The sequence below is a fragment of the Salvelinus fontinalis genome, chromosome 2 (assembly GCF_029448725.1).
Source record: "Salvelinus fontinalis isolate EN_2023a chromosome 2, ASM2944872v1, whole genome shotgun sequence".
In the NCBI taxonomy this organism is placed as follows: Eukaryota; Metazoa; Chordata; class Actinopteri; order Salmoniformes; family Salmonidae; genus Salvelinus; species Salvelinus fontinalis.
In genome coordinates this window covers 81,118,084-81,142,817 of record NC_074666.1, presented here as the reverse complement: position 1 = coordinate 81,142,817, position 24,734 = coordinate 81,118,084, and the positions used below count along the sequence as shown (strand labels likewise).

Genomic DNA, 24,734 nt, shown 5'->3' with positions numbered 1-24,734 from the left:
TAGATGTGAGTGCTACTGGGCGGGAGTCATTTAGGTAGTTAGCTTGGCATTCCTGGGCACGGGGACTATGGTGGTCTGCTTGAAACAAGTTGATATTACAGACCAGGTCAGGGATAGATTGAAAATGTCAATGAAGACACTTGCCAGCTGGTCAGCGCATGCTCTAAGTACACGTCCTGGTATTCTGTCTAGCTCTGCGGCCTTGCTAGGAAGCTTGCGGCTGCGTATCCCTTTGTAATCTGTGATAGTTTGCAAGCCCTATCACATTCGTTGAGCGTCAGAGCAGGCATAGTAGGATTTGATCTTAACCCTGTGTTGACGCTTTGCCTGTTTGATCGCTCGTCAGAGGTCGTAGCTGGATTTCTTATAAGCGTCCGGAATATTGTCCCACTCCTTGAAAGCGACAACTCTGTCCTTTAGCTCAGTGTGGATGTTGCCTGTAATCCATAGCTTCTGGTTGGTATTTTTGTATGGTCATGTTGTCGATGCACTAATGGAACTGGTGACTGATGTGGTAAACTCCTCAATGTTATCAGATGAATTCCGGAATATATTCCAGTCTGTGGCATTACATGGCATTAATTGGATAATTACAGAGGATGATACATTTCCTGAGCGAAAGGGTCCGTCATAACATCCTCTATCTCTATTGTCCTTCGCTGCACTCAGCACAAGCTATCTTCATCAACGCACCAGTTGACTGTGAGCACGCGACGCACGTGTGCCACATCCTCAGGAAACTCGCAACATCCATTATGGCCTATTTGGAAGCGAGGCGTGAGTGTTTTTAATAGATATCAGATACATCTCCATCTGTCACCAGCGAACTCAAAAGCAACCCAGCTGGCCTTTTTATGAGATCATTTTTTAAAGCCTACTAACATCTGTTTACCGGACGTTTTCTCAAATGTGTTCACGTTCCGCCACTGTCTGAACTGTATGGGCAATAAAACACACACAAACACGTGGTTCCGTCATCTCATATCAGACAGAGGCAGAAGAGAATGCTGAAAGGTCAGCGATAGTTCAACTTCACGAGAGGAAGAATAAAATAACAACTGTAGGCTAGCAATAGCCCCATAATTACATTTAAACAGACTCATTAATACACATCAGATATTAATTGTTTTTGTATGGCTTGATAGACCGATAGGCCTTGGCCTATCATATAGGCTTACCAAGTAAAATTATGAATTCATATTGGTTTCAGCCACAGAGCTAATCAGAGAAAAGTAAAATAATAAAACATGTAAAAATGTATAGATATATATATACAGTAAATATGAAGAGAGATTAAAAAAATACAAATGCCTTTCACAGCCAACTTCATTTGAGAACCACAAACCCACAACGCCACCCGTTGCCATAAATACCTAAAAAAGACAACAGCTTATTTAGGTTGTATGATCTTTAAGCAGCTTGAGTTCAGAGAAGTGGCCATATCATCAGTCAAAATGTGCCCTCAAAAAGCTGCCAGTGACTGGTGAGAGGATGAATGAGGTGGGGGGAAGATGGAGAGAGTGAGGAGGGCTCTCTGGCAACACAACCTCCCTAGCCCCCATCCCAGTGACTCCCACTGACAAAGCCTAAGTGGGAGTGGGAGTTTGACAAGGGGGTTTCACACAGGGATAGGCTACAATATGAGAGAGAGTGAGTGAGAAAGAAAAATACAGAGAAATGGAATGAGTGAAAGAGAGAAAATACACAGGGAGTGAAATTGAGAGGGAGTGAGAGAGGAAAGCATTGATGGGAGAGAGAGAACCTATGGACAATAGACATGCACACACACACACACACACACACACACACACACACACACACACACACACTGGCTCTGCAGCCCCGGCGTCTGGCCTCCATCAAAGCTGGTGTGACGTAGAGGTGGGAAGCGCAAACTTACACACATTCAGCCCCCTTTGTGAGAGAGAGCCAAGTCAAATAGGGTGAATTATGTTACACAGATCTGACAGAGTGACAGGGGGTGATTTGTACAAGCCAGGCAGAGGCAGTGCATGGCCATGATGGGGCCATGGTGCTCTGGGTAATGGGAGGGGTTCAGGAGTGGAATGGGGATTTGGGGCTGGGATTCCTAAGATACGTGGACCGCAGTCGGGCCGTTGGGTCAGATTCTCCCAAAGCTGGGTCATAGGATTATCTAGGGAGCACTTAGCTAAGACAACACTGGACAATGTTACAGACAGACATAGAATGTGGTTATGTCATTCTGTAAATCCTGCCCTTGTCCACTCGCAATGTATTTTCTGTCTATTGTGTAATGTTACTAATGTGTTATTAACGTTTTTAATGTTCTTAATGTAGGCTACTTAAGTAGTTGGTATTGACAAAATCTAATTCAGAAAGGACACCCACATAAATAGGTGTGTATATTATTTCTTTCTGCCTTTCTGTTCCCCTAAAAATAGGCCTACATCCCAATACACAAGTAATCTAGTTAGATCAACTCCATACCTGGCTCCACCAATACGCCTATAACATCAGCCTCAAGGTTTGTTCTGCTCAGTTTAATTTAGTTCCATAAGATGATCCAGCTGGCTCCCAACTGTCTATGTGACAGATGCAGCCCAGATCCTATATATATATATATATATATATATATATAGCCACGAAGTGCAAAGGCTGACTCTTATTGGTTGGAATGTATTACCATATCCTTTGCTGATTGGTGTGTGACCTGACATTGACAAATTGGTCTACAGCTGATTGGATATTCCAGTGATGATGTAAAAGTGGGCTGAGCTGGATGGAGACAGGGAAGGGTGGGGCGGAATAGGGGGTACGCTGTCAATCATCAACTGTGGTCAAAGACGTGCTATTTTTTGTTTTCTTTAAATAAGACTGTGGGATTACATATAGGTTGTGTCTGTAGTCTAACGTCTTGTTAATGAAGAATAAAAATGGAAAGTGCTTTACTGCTAAACTAGCCTATGATAATTAAAACATCTTATGCAATTACAATTTAAATAAGATCGTAACATTTTCATGAACTGCACTGTATTTTCTAGGCTATAACTGTCAAATGCCTCTGCCTTATTGTTGTACACTTTAATGTGAGCCTTTCCACCCTGTGGGTCTATTATTGACGGTCTGTGGAGTATAGACCATAATCATTTTTGCAACTATAATTTGACTGATAGTAGTCCCTATATCTATTATGTTTTAATGAGTGCATTGGTTTTAATTGAACAATCAATAACCCCCTTCCCAATCTAATTATCTTGCAAAGATTGAATTCGTTGAATATGAAAGTTTAATTTCATATTCTCACCTGCACTATGGAAGCACAATATGTCCTAAAATGTGCACATTTTTTACTCTCCAATATTTTCCCATTGCCAAATGGTTTAGTCTGTGAAATGTCATCTTGAAATGTAATTACATTTATATGAAGTTCCAGCTGGACATATAAAATTAATTATCACATTCACACCGGGTTGCGAACGACGCCATAAAGAATACGGACAGCCAGTATTCGAGGCCAGTCATTCTCTGTGCCCCGCGCGCCCTGGCCCGTGGAAACAGTCGGGTCTGTTTCAACAGAACACCAGTCCTGTCTCCTGCATCTTGTCAAAAGTCGAGCCAGGCTGCCAAACTCTCGTCTCTCAATCAGCGACGGGAGGACCACATGCTCATTGGGGCCGTTTTTTACCCTAGCGTGCCACATGCTCCATTTCAAATAAACAGCCCTGTTTGGCGCACCAAAGCCAGCCATCTGCCCAAACAGAGCGCGCGGGATATAAATGATGGCCAATTCTTAAACAAATAAACTTGCACACAATCTCAGACCGCGGACGCACACAATCTTCGTAAAATGGAGCCGAATTAGAAAAAAGAAAACGATTTGTCGTCTTGAAAGGTAAACAAGGCGACAGGTTTCTGAAAATATGAGGTGACAGGCGGGACTGAGAGGTTTCACAGAAAATATAATAAACAGGAAGTCAATCAAGCCAAAGTAAATTCGAGCCTTATGTTGTAAATTAAAGGCTAAAGTAGGCTAACCTAGACTACCATGTTTTGAAAATGGGATTCTCAATGCCATATAAGGCCGAAGCTTGTAGGCTATTTCCCCAATATTGGACCTGGCATATATATATATATATATATATATATATATATATATAACATAGCATATAGCCCTGCTTTAGGGCTATACCCTACACATAACTTTGAATTCCGTTTCAAATTCATTCAAATTATGTAATGTATATGGTAAGCTATTTGAAAAATCAACATGTAGGCATTAGTTACATTTGATAATCTATTGAAATGAAAAAGGGCCTATATTTCCCCAAATCTGGACATTGTAATTGTTTTGCCTACCAAATGTTTATGTGTTTTTAAAAGTTCACATCAAGGTCCATTTCATGCAAAATATTGAGGGCCAATTATGGAGTTTTTATTCCTTCAACGCATACACTCTAACGCACATGATTGAAAAAAGGAATTTGGTACGCTATGATTTGTTTGTTTATAACTAAGTAACCCTTAATCAATTAGTAATATGTATTAAACTTACATATTTAAAGGCTTATTCATAATTATTCGATTTTGGGGAACAATAATCATTTGTAGTATCTCATAGAAACAGCAGCTTTTTTCCCTATACACTGAGTATACCAAACATTAAGAACACCTGCTCTTTCCATGACAGGCCACTCAATATTTAGATGTTCCTAATATTTGTATAGTCAGTGTATAGATAGGCTACGTAAACATGATGGGCATGCAAGTGGTACCTCCTTTTGACCAGTAGATGGCAGAAGAGTACAATGGTCTTCAGAAAAGCAAAAGCACACTATAATCACTCCTCAGTGTCTCGCCGGCACATCTCTCGCTCAATCTGTACGTAAAATGAAACTGGTGACGTGTGTTACATAAAAATGACACCAAAAGCAACCAACGTGGGCTCATATTTTTATCATGATATATAATGATGGTATCCACCTTGACTGAGTGCATATTTAGAGCTTCTTTCTTACATACATTGGCTTACATTCAGTTCAAAGTATGAACCCAGACATATCAAACTGGTTTTCAATAGCAAATGTGGTCACTGCCGTTCGAGAAGAATCTTCCCAAAAACAAAGATATTTACTTCAAACGTGCGACAGTTTGAAGACAAAGGAGGAGGATTAAAACATAAACAGTTACACAGTGTGGGAAACACAAGGTAATCATACATGGTTAGAGGTTTACAGAGCTGTAGTGTATTTATGTGTTCTTTCCAGTACAATCACAAACCATTGGTTTACAATGCATATCAAACCATTGCCAGAGTATTATGAAAATGTCATGGTGTGAGTTTTGTAAACAAGCACTCTCTCACCCCCATCCTGTACATGATAAAGTCAATTAGGAAGGCATATGTGGAATGCAGCGTTCTTAAAACGTTGCCATGACGTTACTTTGGAGTTTGACACCCATGGGTCTAGTCTGATCGGGTCAGATGGGGACCAAAGCTTATTCAACTTTCAAACGCTGCCGCCGTCAAATGCTTTCAATGGCCGTCACATGCCTTCAACTGCTGTTATTTAGCTGGACCAAATAGTGGTGGTGACTGGGAAGTGAAGGCTTCTCGCTTGGCTGTGGCTGGCTATGATTGACAGAGCATGGCAGTTAGGCTGGTTGTGTGGGAGACTGATGTAGCCTCAGTACCCCGTCACTGAACAGATTTACAAAGGCCGACAGAGTCAACAAAGGCTTGTCAGAATGCTCACACAGGCACAAACAAACACATTTCTCTGTCTTTGTCTGTCTGTCTGTCTGTCTGTCTGTCTGTCTGTCTGTCTGTCTGTCTCTCTCTCTATCTCTCTGAGAAATTGGTGGAGGGCTGTCAGAGTGTTGTGATGTCTGACGATGGGTGTGACTATCAGACACACATGTAATTGGTGGCAGGCCTTAGCAAGAGAGAGGGCGGGGGCGGGCGGTGGCGGGGGGGGGGGGGGGGATGTTAGCGCCAGAGAAAAAAGGCTTGAGAGGGAAAGCAAAAGTGATAGAGAGAAAGGTTTTACACAGCGTCCAGGTTACACACCTGCTGAATGAAGATGTCCCCATTCAGAGGGTACAGTAGTTCAAGCTGTTACCTACCTTTGGAGATTGTTGCAGGGCCACATAGAGACCCATGATCCCCCTTGGGAGTATAGTGAACTTGGAGTAAGATTAGCCACCGGTCTGGAGAAGCATACATATACAGCATGACACTGTTATCAAATGTTTGATTAGTCCTGCAAAATGGTCTCTCTGTAAGTGTTTGAGAAGAGTTCACAGCAGACACTGTGGCACTTACAGGACATCACACTACATTCAGACACTCAGAGATTCTTAGATATTTCTTTGCATTCCGTGGACGACAGTACCAGATATAGATAACATCAAAGAACATGTTTCGCTAAAGCACGTAAGATACCTCAGCTTTGCCTGGAGGTGTGCGGTAATGCTAAATGTAAAAAATGGATGACACACTTTCAACTATGTGTGCTTTGTCTATTTCTGCTAACTGGTGATTCAGCTGACTCGCTCTGGATGGAACTGCTCTATTCTTCTAGGAAATCAGATGCCATGAGTGGCTAGCGGGTACCAGGAATCATCCACCACAGATAGTAAAGTTCCCCCCGCTCTGAGGCTTTGATGAGTTTTTCTTCGAGTTCGAGTTTTACTTTCTTTGTCTCCCTTTTCTTGTAACTAAACTGCATCTAAACTGTTCAATGAAATGTAAAAGAAAAAAAAAGAAAGACCGCTTGCTTTGGTAGCATAAGGATCTGAAAATCACTTGAAGAACAAGAGATTAAGTACTAAAGATTTCAATTGGCTCACATGCTGCACCAATGGGGAACAAAGACCCCTTTTGTGTTACATATAGAGGTACAAGCTCAGCAAAAGATTCCCTCCAGGTGTGATGTGACCGAACGCAGCCTGCCTCCCAAGTCCCCTTGAGGCCATGCCAACACTGGAAAGCCGGAATGGAACAACGACTAACCAATGTTGCTCCCTGAAAAAGGAAGACCTCAGATGTGACTAAAGGTAGAAGAAAGGTAATGCCAATACACTGGTGGATAAAAAAAGACGGGCAAGTGACTGGGTGCTCCTCAATAATGTCAATCTGTCACGCTCAATGGATCACTTAGTAAGGCACATAATCATATGAAGGGGGCGAGACCTGCCGTGACACTAAATCAATCCGCCAACCACGCTTCATCCCGGGCCTCTGTCTCTTAGGCGCTGAATTATGACACGCTAGGCAGCCCGCAAAGGTGTCCGCCATGTTGCCCACTCCGATGGCCTCCTCTCCTTCCCCTGTGCAAACTCCTACTTTTAAGGATCCGATAAATTCCGCCACCCCCTAGGGGTTTTGACAAGGCACGGTCTAGCGTGGTGTTTATGGTCGAGGGGACCGTGGTCGGTAATTAAGGCTGACCGGAGGATGGACGGGGATCAATGGAAGCGCGTCGGAGTGGCATAGGACGGTCCAGTGTTTAATGGCCGTTGGGGGGGGGGGGGGGGGGGGCGGAGGATTCTAACTGAACTAATTGCAGGGCAGGCTCCTGTTATGATATTAGAATGGATTTAATGTGCAAGACGTTACGGGGTAGAGGGATGAGGATCAATGAGCAGGGCGGGATGGGACAGCAGGCCCTGGAGTGCAGGTTGATGTATCGAGATCTCTGAGGAGAACCATGGAGGAAAGCACAGGCAGGCAGTTACATGAAGGAGTGTGTGAGGCTGAGTGAGAGTCGAGGACGTATTCCCGCCCGAAGGAAGAGCAAAATCCTGACTTATGTCAGACGTGCTCATAATAGTAAACGCACGTAAGGAAGCGACTGACTTGATTGTCACGGCGTAGCCCGAACTGTCAAGGGAATCTTCTATTGGCATCGATGCATAATATGTAGCCTATGCTGATGTCAGTGGAAGATTTGATTGAAAGCTTTGACTTACTGGCACATCTCAAGTCAATGGACCTCCGAGAGTGTAGTGCCTAATTCTAAGTACAAGCAGGCATTAGTATCAGTGTGTGAGGCCATACTGGCGGAGGGCTGAGAGAGATTTATGATGGACATTATGCTAATTGCACCCAGCAGTGTGAGGCTGGAGCTCTAGTCTTCTCTTACCCCCCACGTCAGCTCTCCACGTATGAAACAATTACGCACGGTAAAGGATCCAACCTCCACGGGTTGGAACGCTCGTTTACGTCATACAGGAATAAAAATACACCTCTACAACTGACACAGGTCACACATCCCACCGTGGGTCTTTCTTCTCTCTTGACGCAGAGCCGTGTTTCTGCTAATCAGGACCCCGCGTGCGCTTACAATAAATCTCAGGGTCTTGACGGGCCTTGCAAATAAAGCAAACAGCCCCCATGGTTCTGTCGTGATGTTTGATTTCCATCCGCCCACTGGAAAGTAGGCCCAGCCATCTATCACCCGCTGGATCTGCCGTCCTCTCAATCTCTCGGCACTCACCAGAAACGAGACCCAGCCTGATTGGGCTTAATGTCAAACACATGGTCCTGATCGGCCGGCGCAACTTTCCCACCAGAGCTCCAGAAGAGACGCCCTCTCTGATCAAGAGAGGAACCAACCGAAAGCCAGGCGTCGTAGACCACCGCTCTGGCAAGCGGCAAACAAAACAGGATTTTCTCAGGGATTTTGACGTGTGGTTTGGTTCGGGCCAAGGGATTTTTTTTCTCGCTTTTGCATTTTGGTTAGCAATGGTGGTGGGGTGGTTTCCGATGAATAGGAAAATCATTTATGTTTGGATGGATGGTGTTTGAAGGTATTGGTGTGTGTGTGTCTATTGTCTATGGTCCTGACTAAGGGTTCTTGATTGAACCTCCCCCCCCCCCCTCTCTCACTCTCTCTCTCTCTCTCTCTCCCATTCATTCATTCACAGTGCGGAAGGCCTTTGGTGGGCTGTAGAACCCTTTTAACCTGGAAGTGCTCTGATTGGACCAGGGGTCAGTCTTTAGGCCTCTAAAGCCGCTCTGCCCCATCCGTCACTGTCACACCACTATTAGTGCTATTATCATCAAAGTAACACTGTGAATTATAGCACATGCAAAAAGCCCGCTGTCCGGACTCGGTGAAACTCCCATCGGTGACATCACTGAGGAGAGAGGAAAAAAGGACTCTAAGATGCTTACACAGAGGCTAAAATGGCTGACACAGAGGCTAAGATGGCTGACATAAAACGTGACAGACTGGCTGACAGGGTTTTGGCTGGGTGAATGGCATCTGGACAACTAAAGCACCCAAAACTATACTACTAGTCAGACACCTGAAGACAAAATGGCTAACTTCTCTAAGACATTTGTAGTAATGTACTGTATCTGGCACGTTTGGGGTCAATCCAGTCTCAGTATCAATCGATTCAGCAGATGAATTTAAATTCTCTTCAGATTTATACCAAGGCTATACATTGCCATATTGTATTTTTTATATGACTGTGCTCACAACATCACAGTAATGCACCTTGGCCAAACAAACCACTTCCCTATATTTTCAACCAAACTACCTCCATACATTTTCAACCAAAATACCTCCATATATTATCAAACAGAATTAGTCCCATTGGAGAAATAGAAAACACTGTCTTTATAAGTTGCTGAGCAGCTGGAGCTTCTGCTCTCCACATGGTTCCTCGTGTCTGAGGCCTTTCCCTCTACTTGTGTCTCAGGAAGAGACATTCACTGTTCACAGCCTGGCCATGCCTGCGACACAGAATGCCAGAGCATTGTCCCACAACACCATGTGTCAGTCTTAGTTATGGCCAGAGCATGCTTCTCCCAGAAAACATCATTTCCCCCAGAAATCAGCCGCTGCATATTCATGAGGGGCGAACAAAACGGTGTCAGCGGAGAGGAAAAATCGGCGCGGCGGGGGGCAGATCTGAGAGACAGGGCGTGGAACGTTCTCTAAACATTAGCCTTCAACCTGTCCATCAACGGTAGGCCTGTGGACTTGAAGCACAGCAGGTAGCCACAGACTCACTCATGCTACAGTCAGAGAAGCACAGACAGCCAGGCACACACAGATAAGCTACGCTCACAGACACATATGCCCAGCACAATGAAACAAACAGACTCACATTTCATTGATTCACAATCACACACTAGATAGAAATACAGGAAGAGGGTAACAAAGTATTAGATACATCTACATTGGGTTGTGTTATGTCTATAAGCATGACTTCTTTCATTCATGTGTAACGTATGTGTTCTTGTGTGTGTGTGTTTCTATTTGTATGTGTCATGTGTGAGTGTCTAGGCCTCAGCAGTGGTCACTGATCCCATGTGAATGTGTGTGTGTGTGTGTGGGTTTGTATGATAGTGGATTACAGCTTGTATGAGAGTACTTGTGTGTGTCCACCTCGGCCCCCACCGGCTCTGTTCATCAGCACAGAAATCATTTACAGCCCTACAGGGCTGCTGGGGGAAGGGGTTAAAGTTCAAACCTGATGCCCCCGTCTGGTCAATCAAAACCCACTCAATGCCAAAGTCCAGCCTCTCTTTTTATAGCCCCATTCATTCTATCAATCTGTAATGGGGGCCAGGCCGGGGAGGGAGGGAAAAAGTCCTGCTTCTGTTGGATGGAGCCTTCGTTTTTCAATTATCTCCAGGGGCATGGGGCCACAGTTTCAATTTCACTCTGGAGGAGAGGTTCCGTGTGTAACCTTATCGCCGCCTGATAAACATGACTTTTTCCTTTGAACCCCTGGCCCCTCTAATATTGCTATAATCTGTGTTTGGCTCCTCAGCTGTCAACAGGGACACCCCTGAGTGGGGAAGTCAGAGCTCTGAGCAGGGGCCAGTCACCTGGCTTGGCGGAGATAGGCTTCTAAAAAGAAGTGTGATTGCATGGGAAGGAGGGGCGTGAAGCAACAAGCTATAGCTGGGGTTGGGTTTGTGTATTTTGTGTGCTCTCTCTCTCTCTTTCTCTCTCTCTCTCTCTATTTTTGTTCTCCATCAAAGACAGGAGGCAGAGTATAGAGTAGATTGCTTGCTGGTGCTCTGCAGGCGAACGCTCCTCAGAGAGAACAATAGACGTCGATGCATTATCAATATTCCTCCTCTTTCAGTGTCAGACCCACTTAAGTGTGAAAAATATGCAGTGGATGAATCAATAGGTTATTCCTAGGGGGTGCTGCCCTGTGCTATCTGTGACACAACTGCTAGGGAAAGGGACTGTTACATTTATGTAGCTCCTTTGTGTCTAGCTAGAGTGAAACTGTACACTTCTTGGATAGACTGACTCAATAGCCATGTCATAGTTCAATGCCACACTTTATATAAGTTCTGACATTTTAGGTCACGATGAGAGTAAGTTCTACAAACATTTTATTAGAAGAGCACAAGGGGAACTATCAGGATATTAGGAATGAACTGTACATTAATGAATAGGCTATTGATTCACATCAGGAGACAAGTTGTGGGTCATATTGTTTACTTCAGTGGTTATTATGAGTCGCTACCAGTTAGGCACAAACGTAATTTCAACGTCTAGTTTGGATTTACATTTGGTTGAGTTGTCAACTAGCATGAATTAAACGTGACATCAACAACAACAAAAAAATTGGTTAAAGTTGGGTGAAAAAAATACCAAATTCTTACGTTGATGACCTTTTGCAAATCCAATCAGTTTCCCACATTGATCCAACATCATCACATTGCATTTTTTTGTTGAAATGACATGGAAACAATGTTGATTCAACCAGTTTTTGCCCAATGGGTAGAAAACACCTAGAAAGGGCCTCCCGAGTGGCGCAGTGGTCGAAGGCACTGCATCGCAGTGCTAACTGTGCTTCTAGAGATTCTGGGTTTGAGTCCAGGCTTTGTTGCAGCCGGCCGCGACTGGAGACCCAGGGGCGGCGCACAATTGGCCCAGCGTTGTCCGAGTTAGGAGAGGGTTTGGCTGGCAGGGATGTCCTTGTCCCATTGCACACTAGCGACTCCTGTGGTGCAAAATTTGTGAACTAGGCCTTTATAACTCCAATATTAGAGGAGAAAAATGCTACTCATATGACCCATGTCGTTTTGGAAAACTTTACATGTGATGATATTTCACATGAAGTTTCACATGTGGATTAAAATCTTCACATGATGCCCTGCAAACAAATACTAGTCGTTAGGATGTCCCTGGAACATTACAAAATAGCACAGTGTTTCCCACTTACTTGACACACTTTGACATGCATTGTGTATGTTTATTTATACAAGCATTATTATTCAACATGTCCTCACCTGGGACTTTAACTCACATACTCTTGGTTCACAGCATTCCAGTCTTCCTGCTATGCCATCATGTCTGTGTCAATGACTGATTTCACCTGTAGTCCTACACTTTAGACTTCAAAGTAATTCTCAGCTTTGTATAATACACTCAAGATAAACTATTACATTCATCATAGTGATTCAGGAGTAATACGCCCCTACAACATTAGACAACTATACAGAAAACCCTTGAATTGCTAAGATAAGTCAATGAAATCAAGGAATAGAGAATAGCCAGATTAACTGATAACTAAAATAGCAGTGCAGATGGCACTTTTGCCAAGTGCAGAGATGTATTATAGATAATGAATGTGTAGGGGACTTCAGAAAATGCTATAGATTTTGTAGCGCAGCAGAAAGATCAGCGTACCCCAAGTCAAAAGGTTATGTGTTTAAATCCTAGGTGGGGTCATATTGAATAGTCAGCACTAAGTGATCACGTCAAATGTAATCATATTCTCATTGATTAAAGTTGTATTTTTTTATACACATTTTAGCTGAACATAACTTAAAATCCCCATACCATCGAATTACTTGCCTTACAAACAAACAAAAATGTGACATTTTCAGTTTCACATGTTTCAAATGTGGGAAAATCGAACTCTTACATGTGGAATTGCATTTTCACATGAAAAATGTTCAAAAATTTTGTCCCGTGGTTTCATGGTATCACATGTTGACATTTTGCATCCCTATGTTGTCACATATATTTGACGAGGTCATGTGCTCAAATGTTTTCACATGTGTAGTTTCATGTCATCACATGTTGCTTTTACATGTTATCACTTCACATAAGATCACATCAAAATCATATGTTTTTTTGTAAGGGACAGTAGCCTAGCCTAAACTGTAGTGTACTAGGGGGTAACTAGCCCCCTGGGGTAACTGACCCCCCTGTAATTCACAATAACAACACAAGATGTTATTTTCCAACACTCACTGGCTGCCACTGCCTCTGCTCAACAAAACATTTCCTCTGTGTCATCACAACTTTTGGAGATATTTCAACAAAATGTGTTTTGTGGTACATTGATAACATTTATTATTATAATTTTTTATATTCCAATGAAGTTAGATCTATATACAGTACCAGTCAAAAGTTTGGACACACCTAATCATTCAAGGGTGTTTCTTTATTTTTACCATTTTCTACATTTTAGAATAAGCGTGAAGACATCAAAACTATGAAATAACACATGTGGAATCATGTAGTAACCAAAAAAGTGTTTAACAAAAAAAATATATATTTTAGATTTTAGATTCTTCAAAGTAGCCACCCTTGATGCCTTGATGACAGCTTTGCACACTATGGGCATTCTCTCAACCAGCTTCATGATGAATGCTTTTCCAACAGTCTTGAAGAAGTTCCCACATATGCTGAGCACTTGTTGGCTGCTTTTCCTTCACTCTGCGGTCCAACCTATCCCAAACCATCTCAATTGGTTTGAGGTCCGGTGATTTTGGAGGCCAGGTCATTTGAGGCATACTCCGAGCATGCGCTGACCAACTGGCAAGTGTCTTCACTAACATTTTCAACCTCTCCCTGTCTGAGTCTGTAATACCAACATGTTTCAAGCAGACCCCCATAGTCCCTGTGCCCAAGAGCACTAAGGTAACCTGCCTAAATGACTACCGACCCGTAGCACTCACGTCTGTAGCCATGAAGTGCTCTGAAAGGCTGGTCATGGCTCACATCAACACCATTATCCCAGAAACCCTAGACCAACATCCATTTGCACAACGTCCTAACAGATCCACAGATGATGCAATCGCCATTGCACTCCACACTGCCCTGTACCACCTGGACAAAAGGAACACCTACGTGAGAATGCTATTCATTGACTACAGCTCAGCGTTTAACACCATAGTGCCCTTCAAGCTCATCACTAAGCTAAGGACCCTGGGACTAAACACTCCCCTGTGCAACTGGATCCTGAACTTCCTGACGGGCCACCCCCAGGTGGTAAGGGTAGCTAACAACACATTCTCAATGCTGATCCTCAACACTGGGGCCCCTCAGGGGTACGTGCTCAGTCCCCTCCTGTTCTCCCTGTTCACTCATGACTGCACGGCCAGGCACGACTCCAAATCCATCATTAAGTTTGCCGATGACACAACAGTGGTAGGCCTGATCACCGACAACGATGAGACAGCCTATAGGGAGGAGGTCAGAGACCTGGCCGTGTGGAGCCAGGAAAACAACCTCTCCCTCAACGTGATCAAGACAAAGGAGATGGTTGTGGACTACAGGAAAAGGAGGAGCGAGCACGCCCCCATTCTCATCAACAGGGCTGTTGTGGAGCAGGTTGAGAGCTTCAAGGTCCTTGGTGTCCACATCACCAACAAACTAACATGGTCCAAACACACAACAATGGTCCAAGCACACCAAAACAGTCGTGAAGAGGGCACGACAAAACCTATTCCCCCTCAGGAGACTGAAAATATTTGTCATGGGTCCTCAGATCCTCAAAAGGTTCTACAGCTGCACCATCGAGAGCATCCTGACTGTTTGCAACACTACCTGATATGGCAACTGCTCGGCCTTTGACCGCAAGGTACTACAGAGGGTAGTGCGTACGGCCCAGTACATCACTGTGGCCAAGCTTCCTGCCATCCAGGACCTCTATACCAGGAAGTATCAGAGGAAGGCCCTAAAAAGTGTCAAAGACTCCAGCCACCCTAGTCATAGACTGTTCTCTCTGGTACCGGAGCGCCAAGTCTTGGTCCAAGAGGCTTATAAACAGCTTCTACCCCTAAGCCATAAGACTCCTGAACATCTAATCAAATGGCTACCCAGACTATTTGCATCCCCCCATCTTTTACACTGCTGCTACTCTCTGTTATTATCTATGCATAGTCACTTTAATAACTCTACCTACCTGTACATATAACCTCAATTACCTCAACTAACCCGGTGACCCCGCACATTGACTCTGTACTGGTACCCCCTGTATATAGCCTCGCTATTGTTATTTTACTGCTGCTCTTTAATTATTTGTTACTTCTATATCTTATTCTTATTTTATTTTTATTTCTTTACTGCATTGTTGGTTAGGGCTTGTAAGTAAGCATTTCACTGTAAGGTCTACACCTGTTGTATTCGGCTCATGTGACAAATTCAATTTGATTTGATCAGCAAAACACCCCCACACCATCACACCTCTTCCTCCATACGTCATGGTGGGAACCACACATGCAGAGATCATCCGTTTACCTACTCTGCGTCTCACAAAGACACCAACTATCTTAAAGGACAGATTTCCACTTTTAACAAGGCACACCTGTTAATTGAAATGCATTCCAGGTGACTACCTCATGAAGCTGGTTGAGTGAATGCGAAGAGTGTGCAAAGCTGTCATCAAGGCATTAAGGGTGGCTACTTTGAAGAATCTCAAATCTAAAATATTTTTTGATTTATTTAACACTTTTTTGATTACTACATGATTCCATATGTGTTATTCCATAGTTTTGATGTCTTCACTATTATTCTACAATGTAGAAAATAGTCAAAATAAAGAAAAACTCTTGAATGAATAGGTGTGTCCAAACTTTTGACTGGTACTGTATATTTTTTAAATATAGAAGAAGGAAAGCCTTAAGATAAATACTCCACTTGTTTAGATAGAAAAATGTAGATATTTTTTGAGTAAAGTAGTAATATGTTGGATGAGTGTGTTGTGGGCAACTCGACCCAACCCCCTCTCTCTACTAGGGGGTAACTGCCCCCTGGGGGCTAGTTACCCCTTTATGGTTATGAATGTATTTCTACCTGTCATTTAGACAATGACTAGCCCGGTAAGCGCTAGTTTATGCTAGCAACTTCACTAGCAGTAAATGCTAGCCAGGTATCTAGTTAGCATAAGCTGCTAGGAGTTACCCCGGTACTTAAAAAATGCCCCTTTTCCAAAAACGAAATTTAATGAAATAACAAAAAAAAGTGTAAACTGTAGCCATTTATTTTCCTTTATAGTTCATTTGCTTAAGCATGATCTTCATCCACAAACCATTTTATTTCCCAAACGTTGCTTTTTTGTATCAGCAATTAGACATTGTTTTTAGGGAATTAGACATTGTTCTTAGGGAATTAGACATTGTTTTTAGGGAATTAGACATTGATTTTAGGGAATTAGACACTGTTCTTCGGGAGGGCTAGTTACCCCCTAGTACCCTATAGCATCGTGATGCAATTGAAATTCACATAGTGTACGTTATCCCTTCGAATAAACCCTCCCATTCAAATAATTGTTAAATAATTAAACATGTACTTGAAAGTCATGATCATGCCCATGTGCTTTCATCTTGAGCAGGCTTTGTCCAGTCTTGCCATGTCATGCCACGGTACATTTAACCGAACATAGCTTAAATCAAGTGTGTGGAACACAATTCTACTAAATGAGCTGCAATAAGTACAATAAGTACAACCGTAACAAATATTGTTCCCGGCGCCACGGTTGCTGCTGGTGCCTACCCAGCATTGACGCGAAAGTCGGGGAGCCGAGCACAGTGTATTGACCAGCATGTTCAAGAAGCAGCCAGTGTTTCAGCGGGGGGAAAGGATAATGGGAGAAAGATGAGAAGGAAAACAATAGCAAAGCGCATTTTCGACCTCGAATATGAAGAAGAGGAGGAGGAAGACCCTAAATATGAAGACTTTGGCATCACGACATCGCACAGCCAGCCTCCATGTGTACGTAAACGTTTAACGGTTATTTGTAGTCTGGTCTTTATACAGTAGCTGCCCATTCGGTGAGGAGCGAGTATTTGTCGCTCACGATTTATGTCGCTAATTACCCTACCCGGACTGTCTATTACAGCACAGACTGCAGAAGAGAAGAAAGCACACACACCCGGTGAAAGAGAACGTAGAAGAGAACCCACCATGCAACACCGCTCACCAGAAGTTGAAAACGAGGGTTTGGCTCGAATATTATCATACAATATTTTTGGGACAAAGTTTTCTCTAGTATCTGTCGGGGTTGGCACGCGTCTGCTCATTATGGTGGCATCATATGCCCATCTTGACCGACCGACATAAATCCTATTTGTACGTTAGTAATATAGCACCTCACTTCCTCGCTTGAGGGTTTACAACTTGGAAGCCACAAGGCTGTAGTAGTAGTAGTGACACAGAGAGCATTCACCTCTCAGCGGTGTTTTGTCATAATGGCGCTAATGTGAGAGAGAGGCATGGTGGGGGCAGCCATTGATCTCAATGATGGAGCGAGGGGGAGAGGAGAGCAAAAACCTTTGGCAAGGGGAGGTGGTGAAAAGAACGACAAGCCAAGACAGCAACAAGTAACATGTTGCTGCTACTCCTAAATAAAAGAAGGATTCTGAATCATAGCTTTACAATGCAACTTTATTTATTTTTTGTCAAGACATGAGAATTTATGAAGACTAATATTTTATCATCATCACAGGGATTTTCTGATGTTTCAATCTAGCTATGATTTTGACCATAGCGGACCATAGCTGACAATACATCATATAATAAATCAAATTAAAAAACACTGACTGACCCACAATTACATATAAGTGAGACAACTTGTACGATTAATTTCTTATCTCCAAGCAGGTACTAGTGTCAGACAACCCCAGTGTCGAACGCATCGAGGATGGCGACTTCATGGCAGAGGTACACTGGATGATGGCAGTGTGCATGTGTGTGAGTGCGTGTGTGAGTGCTTGCATGTGGTTTAGACTTTCTATGTATGACTTTTTGACATCTTCATTTCTCTCAAGGGTCTTGGAGGCCTACAGTCACGCTCAAAGGCTGACCTGGTTGCCATGGTGCTGAGCATGCAGCGAGAGATGGACAACCTGAGGGAGCAAATCAGATGCCTCACAGGTGAGGGCCAGCAGGAGAAGTAGGAGGAAGTTGTCCCGAGACACTGATCTGAGTTCATTTTTATATTTTCTCTGCTAATGATTAAGGTCAGGAGTGAGGGAGGAAATGCTGTTCCTAGATCTGTGCCTAAGAACAACCCAGGATGCTTTAATCTCTTGGATTTTTGTGGGATTCATACTATGCTAGCGTGTGGAAAGTTGGCACGTAACCTGGAGGCCCTGATCGAGAGGACGGAGGTGTGGTCGAGCAGCACGGACCGGAGAACTACATCTCCCAGCATGCCTGAGATCCTGGTGAGGAGTGGTGCCATGACAACGTCGGCCCTGCTGGCCTCTCCAGGGGTGCTGAACGGGTGCTGGGCGGGCAAACTAGAGCCCCCCCACCCCCACCAGAATGGATACCCTCCGGGGTCTCATGAGGGGGGTTCCCAGATCAACGGACCACCCCTCTATCAGGAGGTGATGAACCCTTTAAATGTCTTTGACGTCAAAAATACATGGCATAAGTTTTCAGGAGAGGTAAAAACTGTACTAGAAGTCCTTTTTGATGTCATGCAATATGCAAAATAATATCTATTCTTTGAAGTTGACTGAATAGGCCTTTGGTCTTTGTCTTATAGCAGAATGCCAATATACAGCCGGGTCCATAATGATTGGCGCCTTTGATAAAGATGAGCCAAGTAGACTGTATAAAATAAATAATACAAATACTGAGCTATATTGTATGCAAAAAAAATGGGAAATGTAATTATTTTTATACTAATACAATTGCTCAGAGAAAGAGATTTTGTTTAACAAGTGATAAAATACAATATAAGGGTCAACATTTTTGCCATCCCTGTTTTCAATACTCTAGCACCCTCCCCTTGTGAGGATAATGACACTGAGCCTTTTTCTAAAATGTGTTATGAGTTGGAGAACACGTTGGGAGGGATCATAGACCATTCCTCCATACAGCATCTTTCCAGGTCCTTGATATCCTTCGTCTGTGCTTATGGACTGCCCTCTTCAGTTAAAACCCCAACATTTCAATGAGGTTCAAGTCCAGAGACTGAGCTGGCCATTGTGAAATGTTGATTTTGTAGTCAATTAACCATTTCTTTGTGAATTTTGATTAGTGCTTGGGGTTATTGTCTTGCTGGAAGATCCACTTAAGGCCAAGTGTCAGCCTCCTGGCAGAGGCAACCAGGTTTTTAGCTAAAATGTCCTGGTACTGGGTAAAGTTAATGATGCCGTTGACCAAACAAGGGCCCCAGGGACAGTGGAAGCAAAATCATTTGGACCCCTATCTCTTTCTCTGAGGAATTGTATTAGTATAAAATAATATAATTGCCAAAAATGTTTAGCTTATAATGTAGCTCAGTATTTGTCTTTTTTTTTTTTTTACACAGTCTTTTTTGCTCATCTTTATCAAGGGTGCAACAATTACGGACCCCACTGTATCTCTAAAATGGGATGGGCCACTACAATTTTAAAGATGCAACCTAATGTCTTATACCATCCAGTTCATCACTGCGGAGCTGCTTGACCGCTGTAACACGGGGACCACTGCCCAGAAGCTGACCAATGACCTGCTCCGGGGCCTCTATGAGAGGGACTGCCTGGCCTCTCACTCCATCTCCGGCATCGTCAACAACAAGAGGGGCCAACCCAAGCCTGCCCTGCCTGCAGACGAGATCCAGGCAATACTGAGTAAGGTCTCGTCTGTACTACAGCCTGAGATAGCTAAACACATCCCCTCATTACAGCTAACCACATCCCCCCCATAACAGCTAGTCACACCACCCTCATAACAGCTAAACACATCCCCCTCATAACAGCTAAACACATCCCCTCATTACAGCTAAACACATCCCCTCATTACAGCTAAACACATCCCCCCCATAACAGCTAGTCACATCCCCTCATTACAGCTAAACACATCCCCTCATTACAGCTAAACACATCCCCTCATAACAGCTAAACACATCCCCCTCATAACAGCTAAACACATCCCCTCATTACAGCTAAACACATCCCCTCATTACAGCTAGTCACATCCCCCTCATAACAGCTAGTCACATCCCCCTCATAACAGCTAAACACATCCCCCTCATAACAGCTAAACACATCCCCTCATTACAGCTAGTCACATCCCCCTCATAACAGCTAAACACATCCCCCTCATAACAGCTAAACACATCCCCTCATTACAGCTAAACACATCCCCTCATTACAGCAAAACACATTCCCTCATAACAGCTAAACACATCCCCTCATAACAGCTAAACACATCCCCTCATAACAGCTAAACACATCCCCTCATTACAGCTAAACACATCCCCTCATAACAGCTAAACACATCCCCCTCATAACAGCTAGTCACATCCCCCTCATAACAGCTAAACACATCCCCTCATTACAGCTAAACACATCCCCTCATTACAGCTAAACACATCCCCTCATTACACCTAAACACATCCCCTCATAACAGCTAAACACATCCCCTCATAACAGCTAAACACATCCCCTCATTACAGCTAAACACATCCCCTCATTACAGCTAAACACATCCCCTCATTACAGCTAAACACATCCCCTCATTACAGCTAAACACATCCCCCTCGTAACAGCTAAACACATCCCCCTCATAACAGCAAAACACATCCCCCTCATAACAGCTAAACACATCCCCCTCGTAACAGCTAAACACATCCCCTCATTACAGCTAAACACATCCCCCTCATAACAGCTAAACACATCCCCTCATAACAGCTAAACACATCCCCTCATAACAGCTAAACACATCCCCTCATTACAGCTAAACACATCCCCTCGTAACAGCTAAACACATCCCCCTCGTAACAGCTAAACACATCCCCCTCATTACAGCTAAACACATCCCCCTCATTACAGCTAAACACATCCCCCTCATAACAGCTAAACACATCCCCCTCGTAACAGCTAAACACATCCCCCTCGTAACAGCTAAACACATCCCCCTCATAACAGCAAAACACATCCCCTCATAACAGCTAAACACATCCCCTCATAACAGCTAAACACATCCCCCTCATAACAGCTAGTCACATCCCCCTCATAACAGCTAAACACATCCCCCTCGTAACAGCTAAACACATCCCCCTCGTAACAGCTAAACACATCCCCCTCATAACAGCAAAACACATCCCCTCATAACAGCTAAACACATCCCCCTCGTAACAGCTAAACACATCCCCCTCATAACAGCTAAACACATCCCCCTCATAACAGCTAAACACACCCCCCTCGTAACAGCTAAACACATCCCCCTCATAACAGCTAGTCACACCCCCCCATACGGCAGTTGAACATGTCACATTTCTCGCACTTACCTCATGCTACAATGGAAATACTGTTCACGTCAACTTCGTACTTTCCTATTAAAGTTCGTTGAGTGCAGGGACTGTAGGTCGATCTGGATAAGAGTGTCTGCTTAACCACTACGGTAGCAGTGTTGTTGTTTCCGTTTGACTTCAAGTCTGCCATTGTCTGGGACCCGAACTGCCGTGTATAGACCCCGGTATTCTAGGTACAGGCTTAGAGATGTATAGAGATCTCACCTTTGTATCTGTGCTATTATGGCATCTGACAACATGGGCTGCGCCATTGAGGCTATCGCCATTTGAAAGCTTTCGATGAGCTTGTTGTTTTGAAGAAAAGCGTAAAGCTAATATTGGTGATTTACCCACACCTGCAGTGCTGGAGTCTTGAACCTCATCTTGCCATTCATTTATTGTGCCCACTAGATGGCGGTGATATAGCTTAAAGCCATTTACAAGCTAGACAAAACAATTTGCAGAAGACACCAATGCGCCAACAAAGCTCATCGCGAGCATCGACGGGGCTGAAGTGGAGCGGGTCGAGAGTTTCAAGTTCCTTCGTGTCCACATCACCAACGAACTATCATGGTCCAAACACACCAAAACAGTTGTGAAGAGGGCACGACAACACCTTCTCCCCCTCAGGAGATTTGGCATGGGTCATGGGATTTGGCAGGGGTCTCCAGAGTCACAAAAAGTTCTACAGCTGCACCATCGAGAGCATCCTGACCGGCTGCATCACCGCCTGGCTTGGTATCTGACCGTAAGGCGCTGCAGAGGGTAGTGCGTACGGCCCAGTACATCACTGGGGACAAGCTTCCTGCCATCCAGGACCTATATACTATGCGGTGTCAGAGGAAGGCCCAAAAAATTGTCACCCAAGTCATAGATCTTTCTCTCTGCTACCGCATGGCGAGCGGTACAGGAGCGCCAAGTCTAGGACCAAAAGGCTCCTTAACCGCTTCTGTCCCACCTCTGTTTTTACACTGCTGCCACTCGTTGTTTATTATCTATGCATAGTCACTTTACAAATTACCTTGACTAACCTATATCCCCATGCATTTACTCGGTACCTGTACTCCCTGTATATAGCCTCGTTATTGTTATGTAATTTTCTTGTGTTACTAGTTTATTTAGTAAATATTTTCTTAACTCTATTTCTTGAACTACATTGTTGGTTAAGGGCTTGTAAGTAAGCATTTCACAGTAAGGTCTACACCTGTTGTATTCGGCGCATGTGACAATAGAATTTAATTTGATTCGACAATGCTCTGATCATTGGTGGATCACCCCCAACCCATAGGAATCCCCACGCAGTTGACTACTTTAAAATGGCGGAACCCCTTAATGGCAATGTCCTTGCCAAAAACGGGTTATTTCCAAGTAATGATAACTTTACATCTCTATAGGTTTCTGATCTTTGACCTCTCACCCACAGGGGCGGTGCAGCACTACTTCCCAGGGAAGACGGACTCGGAGATCAAGGGCTACATCCGCCAGAAGCTGCAGAACGAAGCCAAGCGGCTCCGCAAGAAGCCTCATCTGGCCGTGAAGGTGGAGCCAGAGGCCGGGGCGGAGAGTACTTTCTACATCTAAGGGGTGTGGCCCCACCAAGCCCCACCCCCTGTTCCACCCAGGGAGTGAAGTGGCCCGCCCCTGTCCAGGTTAAAGTGCAATTATGGGAGAGAGACTCACATAATAACTGCTGTGAGAGGGAACCAAAATGGAGCAGCCTTATCAACACCAGTCTAGTCTATCTGTTTGTCTGTTCATTCCCAGCCATGTCTCTGGTCTGGGAGAGAAATAGGCTAGTGAGGGAGGAGTCTATTTGTCTGACAACGTGATCATTCCAGGGGAAGTGTTATTGACTCCAGTCTGATCGAGACTAGTTACTGCTCAGGTGAAGTTAGATGATACTGTCGCTTATTCTTCCTCTGCCCTTTGGCATCGTTCTCAAGCCTCAGCTAGCCAGCCAGCAGTAGTAGGCCTAGTAGATGGCAAGTGATTTGTATCCATGTTTAGTACTCTTGTTTCTTTGAAGGAGGTAGCAGTCAGTCGGTGCTCTGTAGAGAAGTCGTAACAGAAGCCCTGAACAACATGGCCGACAGCGAAGCTGCGCTGCACTCTGTGTCACTTCAGTTTGATTTACAGTATTGTCATTGACCTCGTGAAATGAACCTAGCCTTAGTATTGAATTAATTACAATGTTGCTGAATAAAAAATGACATTTTTTCCCCCCCAAAGCATCATTGTGCTTTTCTTGCCATTTTTTTGCCATGATTCTGTCAGAACTAGACGAAACTAGAACTGATACTTACACGTCATGTTATCATAGCAGTAATGCCCCTCAAGACATTTTAGAAATGTCTTAGTTTTTACATCTATGGTATCTTATAAAACATAACATTGAAATTATTTTAAAATGAAGAGATCTAACCTACCCTTTTCTAATGATTACTCTTTACGTTGCATGCTGCATCAAAATGAACCCCTAATTATTACCTAACAATTATGCCAATGCAACTGGAGACCAATAACTTGTCCAGATATTGGCCATAAGATTCAGCTGTCTTTCAAAAGGACCTGTGTTCTTCCTGAAGCCCCAGGAAGAACAAGAGTTTTCCCCAGGTCCTCAGAGGAACCCAGCCTGGTCCTCACTCACCAGCTGTGCTCCTCACAAAAGACCCACAACGGAGAGGCTCCCACCGGGAACAAAGGATGGCGTGGGAACCACATATGCTCCCTAATCAATACACCCCTGTCCTATCTCTCTTATCCCACACCCACACACACTCAGACAGACGTATGTACGCCACAAATCTGCTCCGTCATTATCTGTGCTGCATGAAGCTAATCCATTTAGGTGTCAATATCACTGCAGATAAGTGCGTGACAATGGTTTGTGTAGGACCAGGGTTTATTTAGACCTGGGTTGGACAAGGGAGTGTGTCTTTTTAGACAATTGGTTATCTCAGCCATCAAATCAAATTATATTTGTCACATGCACCGAATACAACAGGTGTAGACTTTACCGGGAAATGCTTACTTACAAGCCCTTTCCCAACAATGCAATTACATTTGTAGCATTTTTACTAGCAAAAAATGAATTGGTAATACAATAAAATAACAATAACGGGGCTATATACAAGGAGCATGGTACTGACTCAATGTGTAGGAGGTAGTTGAGGTAATTAAGGTGATATGACATGTAGGTAGGGGTAAAAGTGACAGGATAGGATAGAGGATATCAGGATAGATAT

At 43.9% G+C, this 24,734-nt stretch overlaps 1 protein-coding gene across 2 annotated transcripts; it reads left to right on the top strand.

The window, feature by feature from the left end:
- The first annotated feature begins 16,583 nt into the window (after positions 1 to 16,583).
- On the top strand, positions 16,584 to 23,718 carry LOC129828612 (uncharacterized). 2 transcript variants are annotated; one of them, XM_055889689.1, is made up of 7 exons: positions 16,584 to 16,973; positions 17,101 to 17,199; positions 17,859 to 17,921; positions 18,029 to 18,134; positions 18,321 to 18,592; positions 19,639 to 19,825; positions 22,913 to 23,718. In XM_055889689.1, the coding sequence occupies exons 1-7, from the start codon at positions 16,857 to 16,859 to the stop codon at positions 23,068 to 23,070; spliced, it is 1,002 nt and encodes a 333-aa protein (XP_055745664.1). In that variant the 5' UTR covers positions 16,584 to 16,856; the 3' UTR covers positions 23,071 to 23,718. The 2 variants fall into 2 exon arrangements, with proteins under 2 accessions (XP_055745664.1, XP_055745673.1); XM_055889698.1 differs by having other exon boundaries at positions 16,586 to 16,973; positions 17,862 to 17,921.
- Positions 23,719 to 24,734: the final 1,016 nt, after the last annotated feature.